General features: G+C 43.2%; 3 protein-coding genes across 5 annotated transcripts in view; 2 read left to right on the top strand and 1 right to left on the bottom strand.

Moving 5' to 3' along the window:
• Positions 1-4,853: 4,853 nt before the first annotated feature.
• Positions 4,854-9,390, top strand: LOC131890080 (uncharacterized). Its single transcript, XM_059239356.1, has 3 exons — positions 4,854-5,440; positions 5,894-6,600; positions 8,879-9,390. The coding sequence occupies exons 2-3, from the start codon at positions 5,979-5,981 to the stop codon at positions 9,217-9,219; spliced, it is 963 nt and encodes a 320-aa protein (XP_059095339.1). The 5' UTR covers positions 4,854-5,440; positions 5,894-5,978; the 3' UTR covers positions 9,220-9,390.
• Positions 9,331-10,880, bottom strand: LOC131890078 (proton-coupled folate transporter-like; the record flags this gene model as incomplete). Its single annotated transcript, XM_059239352.1, is given in 1 exon segment — positions 9,331-10,880. A coding segment is annotated over 1 exon segment (1,444 nt), but the record flags the coding sequence as incomplete, so codon positions are not given.
• Positions 10,877-11,745, top strand: part of LOC131890079 (hemicentin-2-like) — an 18,373-nt gene continuing 17,504 nt past the window's right edge. For all 3 annotated transcript variants that reach the window (XR_009374268.1, XM_059239355.1, XM_059239354.1), the window contains exon 1: positions 10,877-11,161. Coding sequence is in view for 2 of the 3 variants with exons in the window: in XM_059239355.1 (XP_059095338.1) it covers positions 11,086-11,161 (76 nt within the window). In the remaining variant the exon portion in view is untranslated. The remainder of the gene's footprint in view (positions 11,162-11,745) is intronic.

The raw sequence follows: 11,745 nt of genomic DNA, 5'->3' as shown, positions 1-11,745 counted from the left end.
GAATTTTGCTAGTGGTTCGATTGAAAAGAGTAATCTGCACTTTTCTCTGCTGTTTTTGCCCTTTCTGTTGCATTTTTGAGTGCAGGTCTTGCTCTTTCGGTTGCATTTGAAATGCCGTTTTTTGCCAATTTTCATTGCGTTTTTGGACAGACCTGATCATCACACGCGGTTAGTATGAGACGACTTAGTATCAGGTGTGTTCCACAGCTTTTTATATAAACAGAACGGTTTCAAATGTATTCTGCAGCAATTCTGGGGGCATATTCCCATCAATAAGTCTGACTTGGCGCCTTCCAAGTCAGAAAAAGGCAAGTTTTTTTTAACAAGATTCCAAATCATATCTACGTTCAAGACCCTCTCAGACCCGTCAACCCGGACTCATTTTTGTATTAGAAACTTGGCCCAATATAAAGATGGCCAACAAAAATGTTTTCAGTTGAGATTGAAGAATTGAAAACTAAAACAAATACAAAAAAACGATAAGTGATGCAGTGAAAGCCAACCCAAAAGACGGAACATTGATTAATCCTCAATCTTTGGCACCCTCGGCCAGGGTGGCCACACTAGCGCATAATTATCCAAATGGTGTTTTTTTCCATAAATAGCAAGTCATGCTTTGCTAACGATGACAAACTAAGTGTTTTCATTCATTCCTCCATCAGCCCAAACGGTTCTACCCGAACAAGTTGGCTTTTCTTAATTGACATCCCGCAATGATCTGAACACGTATCGTTTTACCTCTGCACTTTGTCGTCCTCCCCATCACCAACACAACAGCTCGTTGGGCGAGGTCAAATAATTAAAAACGATCGAGCAACACTCATCCATCAAAGTCTGTCAAAAGTGAAAACGATTTTTTGAATACGTCATTTTCATGGCAAACGTATGTACATAGAGCTAACCTTCAATTTTGATGAGTTCTCTAGGTTCTCTCCCAATTCTACCTACTGTAGTAGTAGTACTGTATGTACTTAGCGTGGGCGAAACCGAGAGCAGAGTGCTACAACTAGAGGTTGCATTTCAAACCCAGCCCAAAAAGTTGAGTAGGGGAATGCTGTCATGAGGTGCTGCTAATGCAAGTGGCTAGCTTGACTATTTATATTTCAACCCTCGAAGACTTGGCGAATTTTTCGGTTACATATCATTCCCTTCACTAAAACTGCCACTTCACAGGGTGACCCTTTGAACCTTAAACATGCGGGATGATGATTATGATCAATACAGAAGTTGATACATTAAGGGGAACATTGTGGTAGTTGACCAATTGGAACATTCCACTTCTGATCGCCCGGTGATAAAAGAGTCGAATGAATCACCTCGTTATTGCCTTGTAAGAGATTAACATCCAAACAAATCCCCAAAACTAACAAGGAACGGAAGTCGTCTGAGGAGAAAATAACCGAGTCAAATGAAATGGGGTGTGTGGTGGATCGATCTTACGTCTACCAAGTCGAAACAGGGTCTTTGAATCCGAGGTAATGCTAGAAAAGCCGTACAAATTTCAAACGTGACAATCTTGAATTGGGACAAACCATGTGGGCCCTATCTTGGTTGTATTGATACGGATTATCCTGAATTGCTCTCTGGTTGGCGTTGATTCGACAAAAGGCCATTTTTTTTGGTTGCGAAAGACAGCAAAAGGCCCTGTGGCCTTTAGATCTCATTTCTGTGAGTCATTAAATGCAGAATCTGGAGCTGCCGTTGGTTTGGCACATGACTCGGATCCAACTGATTGTGTGCTTGATCGCACTTTCTCGGATTGCATGTTTGGTTGTCGTTTCCTCTCCGAAAAATGTACATTACGTACGTATCACGGATATTCTTGGATTGGTTGCAGAGAACACCTCCGATTCCTCCAACCAATGTGCCAAATGTGCGTGATCGACGCAATATATTGCACTCTTGTTGGGAACCATTTTTGTATGTACAGTCTATTATATACGGTGTCCCTTGTTTGTCTACCTACATTTGATCCGGGCTCTAAAATACGCATTAGTTGTTAACAGACCTAGATCAAATTCATATAGCAATAAGTTCTTCATTTATTCAGCTATCAACCTGCCTTCAGTTCTGGATTTTTACATCGTTCTAAGGTGTTAATTCTACTCCAGGTTAAGAAAGTGCATGGAGATCACGAAGATCCCAATCAAAGTTCCAAGTTACTTTGGACTATTTAAGTAATAACCACAAGTAATAACCACGTTCCTTTGGATTCCTCTCCCTCTGCCATAATCACTCTTCAGATTGAATGGGATCCGACTTTTCGAGCTCAAGGTTGTTTGCTTCGGAATTCTCACGACACAAAAGACGTTCAGAAATAACATTCGCATGTTGGGTGGATGAGCTGAGGTTTCTTTCTGGATTGTGTTCTTATTTTGCAGCCTTCAATCCGCTACTCTCTACCTAGTACATCCACACATACAAGGCTACGAGTACTGTTCTGCGCAATATTGTATATAGGCTGAAATGTCAGATTGGATTGGACACATTGTTTACAGATTCCGTTTCGCGATGGGAATTGAGGGATGATTGTGGTGGGCATGAGGCCGGTCGTCCCTTGCCTAACAAGGGGGCCTTGTTTTGATGACATGCATAACTTTTCTCAAGCCAAAAAAAGTGTGGGGCGGAACTCTGAAGCACTTGGTCGAGAGTGCTTGACTCGAGCGATTTTGATGATGATGTCAAGGGTTTGGGCCTATTTGTTGTTGGTCAACATTGCATTGGCCCCTAAACAGCTCTCGGGAACCGGTGAAAGTGTGGTGCTCCTTTAAATGGATGTACATCATTAAAGAGTAACCATAGTATGGACATCCAAGCAGTTGAAGAAGCAATTAATGTCAGTGCTTTTTTAAGCAACTCTACTTACTTTACCTTGATATTTGTTTCAATACGCATGGATCAAGTATTTGGATCATATTTTGGCTTTGATTTTTTTAATGTCTTCAAAGTGGATTCATCTCGTGATCAGTCTTCTCAGATCCTTGACAATGTACGTAGATCGGCGAGACAATCAAAAGCAGCGTGTTCTCTGGATTTTTTTGATGGTAGGTTTGATCCTGAATCACTGGCAAACATTCATTCCCACCCCCAATAAATAACACACGAGACTGATCCATCTCGGAGCTTGCCAAAGTGAATAGAGTCAAGAATGCCGAATGTATTTAGATCTGAACAAAGGATCCCCCAGAGTTTCAAAGCAAGTGTATCTATGTACGTACTGAAGCAATCACCTCATCCATCGAGGGTATCATTTATCTGTAGGTCCTGGTGTTGTGTCTTGTGAGTGGCATGGCTAATCACGGAATTCAGCTGAAATCCCTAATGATCTTCTATCAGCGAATCACATCTCTATTTGAACTCACTCATGATTGCTTTGATGTGTCGTGACGAGAATTATCACGCTAATTTTTTCCTATCCCGCCCCGAATCCATCCCAAACCAAACCCGCTCCCAATTGGTTTGACGAGGATTTTTCGGGATGATTCCCCGCATTTAAACATGACCAAAACATCAATCAAGACACTCTCATGCCAATCCGACTCCGCTTAATGAGGATCTCTTCGTAAAAGGCATCTTGAGAACATTTCTAACTCAAATTTGGTGGAGGCGTTGACGAATGCCAAAATCATGCCGGGCATAATTAACCTCGGAATTATTCGTTTCCACGTCAAATTGATCTACGTAGTGGACTGGGTCATAGTGTATTTATTACATCACGATCTTTTTGAGCGGGTGTATTTTTCTGGTCCAATTCTGGAGTGTAATCCACTTTATAGTTTCGGCTGCTGCTGCCGCTGTGGCTGCTTCCACCATAAAAATACAATCAGACGTTTTTATCAGAGTTGCTCGGGAACGTAGTGAATAGTGAGTGGCTTAAATCGGCCAATATAATCGTCCTTGGTATGGAGAGACCCTGCGAGCCTGCTCCATCTTGCCCCAATTCAAAGAAGAACGTGCCAGTGGAGTTCACGTTATGCTTGAAAATCCATAGAGATGAAGTCTAGAGAGGGGATAAACATTTTTTTACTGGTCCGTATGTATGAGGACTTTTCCGCTCATAAGCTTTTTAGCCCAGTAATATCTACAAACCAGAGAGCCGATGTTATTTGCGATTTCGAATTTTCATATTTATTGGTTAAGTATGGTTTTCAAAAAGTAAGTGCTTGAAAGTACAAAGACAATAAGTGGACTTTGGTGATCCAGGCTGCATTTTAGAATAAAATATCTGATCCATTCCCTCAGTCATGACTTATAAAGCCTTATCACCAGGGTCTAAAATTGAAAGATAAAGCACCGTAATAAACTAAATCCTATGACTAAATACACTCTATCAAGCTTGAGACCCATCAATGAGCGTATTATCAATATGTAACGACCCCTCTAGAATTTATCCATCTATTTAAGATTCTTGGTGGGGTGCCTCGTCTTCTCGTTCTCCCTTTTCCACACAATACAAAATGTTCCATTTAGCCTCCTCCTCCTCGGAGTAAAACCAAACCAACCAAATGAGAGAGCCTTGTTACGGATATTCGATAGCTCCTTGCAAGGTTTAACAAACTTTCATTCAACGGTCCTGAACTCTTGAACCAATGAGGTGAGGATATGGATTTTAGATTCCTTTAGCATATCCTAAAGGGTCCATCCTTGACTCAAGTCGTCCCCCCAAACCATCGTCAATGGGACCGGCCCACCCGAGGAGTTTCTCTGACACAACCTCGCATGAGTCTGCAACCAAGAGTGCGCCAGCTCTCCCCAACGAACCCGTGTACAGTGTGCGTGTGTGTGTGTGTGTATGTGTGTCGACACTCATGTATGTAGTAGTACAGGGTTGAGCCTCCAAGCGCTTGTTTTTGCCCATCGCTCGCTCGAATCGGTGGGAAAAATAAGAATCTCGGATTTTTAAGGTCCGTATGCGGGCGGCCTCTGGGGGAGTTATCCGTCCTTAGTCACCTTTCAAATCTCGGACAGAGACGTGTGTTCAAGTTCCAAGGTTTCGATTCCTGATTCCTCAAAGTGACGAAGGTCTTGCCTATAGATAGTGCACATGTGTGAGTGTGTGTGCCCGTGAATTTGGGAAATGGCCTTCGTGACTGAGAGCTCACCGCAATGAATCGGAAGGGCCTCTTTGGGAAATGAGAAAATGCTCCCATTCTAGTGATAGTTGAGGACCATCATTAGCCTTGAGTAAACAAGGAGCAACAAAAGAGTACTCTCACGTCGTGCATATGGCATAGAGTGCGAAAAAATAAAGATTATGTCGCAGTTTTACCGAGAGAACGACAAAGTGCGGACTTCGTTTGTTGTTAGGCCTAGTTGAAGTGATTTGTCTCGGGTCTGATCAGCCAGATGAAACAAATTGCACCTTTTGAGCCACGACGGGCACTCAGGTGTTGGCATTGTAGTGACTAGTGACCATGAGTGTCGTCATAAATCATTTAAGGTAAGAGAGAAAGAGCGAGTGAATTGCTGGAAATTACAGGGCCGGGCGGTGATTTCGAGACAAGTTCATTTAAGAGAGCTCGCTCAGATCGTAGTCTCATGATGATATGTTTGCTTTTGGGATTTAGTTTATCATCAATTACAAAGTATTGGATTGAATTTCATGCATTCACTGCTCTTTGATGAAGAAACGGGATGTACATACTTGAAATGGGATAGCTGCTTGTCCTCAAGACCTTTATTTCTGTTGTACTTTGTCAATGTTATTTCAATGAACTCAAATTGGCAACTATAGATGTGTTAACAAAGTAACGTTGACTTTGGCAAAGGTTCAAAAGCTGACAAATTGAAATTATTATAAATCAGTGAGAAGGAAGCACCAGTCAAAGATGAGCCTTGCATGATAGAATCATCAATAGCAAATTGAATGAGACTTCATGGTATTCTCTTGCAGTTCTCCTTAACAATCCATGATAAATGTTTCATAGTCGTCGACGCACCCTGCAGCTCTCAACAGTATTCTCGTTCGACTTGTCGACATGACTTCAGAAGAGACGTCGTCCGTCACTCAAGAAAACGACGATCTCAAAGAGGAATTCGACGAGGAGGATCAAGAGATCGACCTCCGTGGACGGAAGAAAACCTCCAAGAAGACCATCACCAAGACCGTCAAGATCGTCAAACGCTCCACATCCCGAAGGAGGGTCCGATCCCGACGGTACAGTGAATCCGACCCTTTAGTGATCCACGAACCCATCGCACCCCTCATCCTCACTCCGCAGCAAGACTCCATGAATGGGTCAGATCTTTTGGGTCGACCGATCGAGAAATCCCAAAGTATGGGTCGTATTAGTCAACGCATCTCATTCTTGGACCCCAGCATCCCCATTCGACAACACCAACCCATCCAAGATCAAGTTGGACCCCCCAGGAATGGGCTGGCCACAAACAAGAGGAATGAGTTCTTCTCGGAAAGTCCGCTGAAAGTCACCGAGGTCCCCATTTTCCACAACGGGCTCCTCGCCCAAAAAGCTCACCAAGCCTTGAATGGCAGCATCGACGATTTGGATGGGACTTCCCAAAAGGCCAATGGGGTAATGACGCGCAAAAAGGACGAAAGGATCATCGATCTTCAAGTCGATCCTATCCTAAAACGGAGCGGTGAGTCGAAGAATAAACGACACAAAGATTTATCTCTCTCCTCATTGATTGGGCACATAGTAAGTACGGATCAAGAATCAAGATTGGTTGAGGCTAATTTTGGAAATCATTCTTGACAGCCTCATCGTGCTTTGACGTAAATTGGCGGTATAAGTTACCTTGAAGGACAAGCTTGTTGTTCCTTCCTTTTCGTCCTGTACCCACTTTTACCAAGTATTTTAAGCGTTGGCGCTGCATTGAAAAGTACGTGTCCAATTATGGAACAAGTTAGGGAAAAGACCCGATGCCGTCTTGAACTTGTAATTAGCTCGTTACTTGGAAAATGGCAATCTTAAATGAAGATTAGGAAACTAACCTATTAGGGAGATAATGACTTGCTTGGCCTTAAATGCAACCCTTTTTTATCTACCTGAAATAACGCCTTTTTTTGAAATATTCCTCTTATGTGGTCAGATTTGTTGTTGCAATTCCAAATAATGCTGTATAATTCGACATTCATAAGTGTAAGCAATTGAAGAATATGATACATTCATGCAACCTAAAGCTACTACATTAGGTTGAAACTTGCTCTGAGGCAAATGTCATTTTCATCTTGTCCGTCCTAGGATGTAACAAATGCCTTCTCACGGAATGAAATCTTATCCATCTTTGGAATCCTACCTTTTGCCTACCCTGGTTCAACAACACTTGGCTCACTTACCCACATAAATCCTTTGGAACGCTTGAAAGATTACCATCTGATGATGCCATGGGATTAAAGGATCTAGAGATCATTAACCGTCAATTAAGGATCGAATACTTTTTCCTTTCACGCTGATCAACACTTTGTTCGAAGGACAATCACCTTGATGGAGTCGAGTCCATAAATGGCTTCAAGCGCACATTTTAGACTTGCCAGTCATGTGAGCGCATTACGCCTCATCTTATTTAGAGCGTTCTTCATGATGACAGACCACTATTCTTTTTGTCCACGGTCTTGTACTCAAATTTGGGCATCATTTTACCGAGCTTCTAAAACATCTTTTCCCGTCAGCTCCTTTGTCAATCTACAATCCATACATTTTCCACTTCTTGCTCTTAATTGCATGTTATGCAACTTTGCGAGACGCGTTGCCATCTGTTTGTTCCGAGCTGAGGAGAAAACTTGCAAAAAAATGATTGGGCCGATTGTGGAAAAGGGGAAGAAATATCTGCCGCAAAAGTCAGCCTGTTTGAAAAAATGTGGGGAGGCAATCATGTTCTTCCGTTGCCCAATCGATCCTGATTCTCTACGGATGTCAATGTGGATGCATTTTAGCATATTGAAGCCCATCAAGTATTTGTTCATTGAAGGTAGATTGAACCTGGCACGAAGTAATACTGGGAGAGGATTTCATTCATTTCGCGAATGCCATCAGTTTCAGAGGGAATGAAGATAAATTGCCCCCAACGAGCGAAACAATTGAAGCCGAGTGCTCAAAATGTCCCACTGAGAACTCCGGTCCCATCCAGAACCTCTGTCAAACTATGAAAAGTTATGCTATTTTATGAATACGGGGGACCTCTTAAGAAGGGACATGACCAACTACGTACATGTTGAGGCTGAATGATTTGACATTAAAAGAGATCCCCCAAATGGATTTGCTCAAGAACGTACGTGATTGCCCTGGTCAGAGTTGGCATTTGGAGTGGGTGAAAGTTGCAAGTTTTTTGCTCTCCTGAGTGAGATTTGAAGGCAAACAAGATAGAACATCACAAATTAGCCTACGGTGATTACTCTTAAAGTTGCTAAGTAACATTAGTAGGGCAGAAAAGAATAGCAATTTCGAGCATAAGATGTTTTTAGTGAGACATTGAAAATGCCATTTGCAAAACACATATCTCAAGCCATAAAGTAGCTCCATTGACTCAAAAAGTGACACATTCTGCAATTTAGAACATTAACTGATAATGAGAACACGATTGACGGTTCCCGAATCTCAAACAAGCCCTTCCCTATAGTCGTCAACACAACATTTTTATGACGCCGATAGTTAAAATAATCAAGAAACAAGATGCAAATGAGAGTCGTTAATTCTGCCAAATGTGACTGAATTTCAAGATTGAGCATGCAAATTTCAAGCGCGAGGGGGACGAATATTATGTTGATCAAGCAATTCGGGTCCCCGAGGGCAAAAATGAACAATGTAATTACAATCTCATAACTTGCATCTCGCAGGCAGAATTGCATATTCAACACCCATTTGTAATCTTCGTGACCATGAACTAAAACGAGGTGCTCATCGTGTGTTTCTTTCAGACTCGATGAAACGCCAAAAGGAGACCGAGGGCCACTTCTATGAGGCCAAATCTCCTGCCAACACATTGCCTAGGAAATCGATTATGAAACCCGCTAAGAACGGGCTCTCATGGCCCGTGGAATTGCTCGTGACCCATGTGGAGCCGTGTTTGGCATCCCCCAAGGAAGAGAGCAAACAGTTTAAGATCAAATTGAAGCTCGACTCTTGGTTCATCACCGTTCATCAGACTGTCCGATGGTCGGAGCTGAAAAACCATAAAAACATCGAGATTGATGGCATTTCAAGACTGAAGATTCATCAAAATGCCTTTGCCTTCGAGTATTCCGTCATGGAGTTTTAGCTCGATTTAACTCGAAGGTGAGAACGGCGCCTTTGTGGGCATAAAAAGGAATTCTAATTGATGTTTTCCTTGGACAGTTAAATCTGAATAATAACAAAATAAATACGAATCTCCCATGTGCAAAACGTTGAATGTATTCTCAAGATTCATGAAATATAAATAAGTATTTGAGGTGAGCTTGTTTGTTTGCGTAGTTGCATGCACTTTTATGATACACTTACTGATTATTATTATTAGTGATATTATTATGATTATTATTGCTATCATTGTTATCATTATTGGTGTTGCTATTCATCACGATCGAGCCTACGTCATGCGAAATGTTTGGAACACACACTTGGCTGAGCCGATTCACCACATTAGCCTCAGTTTCCACAAACTCCGGCTTTTGAAAGTAACCAATCCGATTGCGTCGGAAATGAAGGATTAGATAAATAGCGGCTAGTCCGATGATGATGTAGATTGTAGCGTGAATGCAAAATGACAATCCCGGATGGAAATTTTGCGTGCCTTCGAACATTAAATGGTAGAGTGGAGACAAGCCAGAGGCGATGGATTGGACCACGGCCAGCAATCCGAAAAGTTTCCCAATGTCCTTATCATCCACCAAAGAGGCGAGCGACGACCGAGTGGCGACGATTCCAGCCAAGTTGAACATATCCACGAAACTTCCGATGAACAGATGAGCCCGATCCGTAGCCAAAAGAAACGTAATCGAACGGAGAAAGCCACCGATGACCGCGATCAGGATGATGGTCGGGTCGCAGAAATGATACACTTGCTTGAGAACCGGAACCATGACAGCCAGACAGAAGATGCCCCAAGCTGTGAAGATGGCGTAGAAAGTGTTCCACCACATGGTAAAGGCCGCTAGATCTTCGGAAGGGAAAGTCTCTCTGACATACATAACATCCGTGATCTTCTCACCTAGGGTCACGAGCTCCAGGAAGAAGAAGATCAGAATCAAAATCCACACGATCCCCCGGTTACCGGACTCCGGCTTTTGTGTTCCTATGGCCAGAGTTTGACTCACGTTCTTAGGCTTGAAGAAGATCTTCATCATTGAGGTCGAAGGGACCTCTAGTTCCGGATCTTCCGTCACCATAATCGGGACTTGATCTGATTTGTTCACAGCTTGCTTAAGTTTCAGAAATGCCGGAACGGACAAGATCCCTGCCAAGATCAAAATCAATGATAGGATATAGATGGGTGAGTGGCCCGCAAAGGAATCGATGGGACCGCCAACCAAGTCACCTAGAGCCAAGCCCACCAGAAATACGGCCTCGAGAATGGCCATCCTCGAGGATCGTGTCTCCTTTGGGGCCACGTCAACTATATACGCAAACGCCCCCAACATCAAGAGCGGGATACCCCCAAAGAGGTCATGTATAGTCTCAAATAGGATATAATCCGGCCCAACGGTCTCAATGGATGCCAATGTGACAAAAACCGCATCCGCAATGACAAATCCAATCAACGGCAAGGCAATCAACAACTTCCGTCCAAACCGGTCAGACCACGGTCCTGCCAACATGGCCAAAACAATGCAAGGCAGCGCTTTGATGGCAGCTGACACAAAGGCTAATCGGTAGATCTGGAACTCCACATACGTTTCTGCTCCCTCGTTTTCGGGCTTGTCTAAATTGGCACATACATCCTCGNGACGCACACAAATTTCCAGCTACTGACTCTAATGTGGGGTTGCTTTCAGCTTGGGGGACTGAAGGGGTAAAACACTCGGTTACAATAAACCCGGCATGATCCATTTCAATTGAAGACATTGGAATCGAACGACTTCAAGAAACGAGTGCCATCGTCCGTACGTGATATTGTGGGTTTACAACTAACAGAATAGAAGAGCCAACTATGAAGAACCTTTGGCCTTATTGTGTCTGTGTGGTCTTGATGATTGAGAGCCTCCTCGTGCACCACCAATGCCAAGGTAAGCAGTAAGCACTAAGGAACCCCTTACCATAATGAACTCTTCACATGCAACTTTGGGCCCACAGAAGTGCCAGTTATTCGCGTCATAAACTTCTACCAATTGTCCAAATGTGGTCTAAATAAGCTTCGGCTTGTATTCCCTAACTTTCTGCTTTCGTGCTTTCCGCTACTGGTTATTAGAGCATGCTCAATTATAAACACGTTTTAAGAGAACATTTAGAATCACTTCTTGTGGAAGCAGGGTTTGAAAACACGCAATAAGGCGGATGTACGGTACAGCAGTTCCTTTCTTGTTCAGTTTCCTCCCTTCTCCCCCTCTCTCTCTCTGTGTCCCGGTTTGAAGTACTCGAAGTTGGAAGTTCGAACCCCGGTTTGAGACGAGGAGAACAGGGGAAGGCTCGGAAACTATCTGAAAGAATCGTCGAGGAAGAAGACCTCGACGTTCTTGAATAGAAGTCCACACCACACACATTTCAAAGCAACGCTCTCCATCTCTCGTCGTGCTTGTTTCGGTCTCAGTTTTAGGAGGGGAGATCATTCAGACGCACACAAATTTCCAGCTACTGACTCTAATGTGGGGTT

Source organism: Tigriopus californicus, chromosome 11 (assembly GCF_007210705.1).
Source record: "Tigriopus californicus strain San Diego chromosome 11, Tcal_SD_v2.1, whole genome shotgun sequence".
Classification (NCBI taxonomy): Eukaryota; Metazoa; Arthropoda; class Copepoda; order Harpacticoida; family Harpacticidae; genus Tigriopus; species Tigriopus californicus.
The sequence above is the reverse complement of the archived record's forward strand: the minus strand, read 5'-3'. Positions and strand labels throughout refer to the sequence as shown.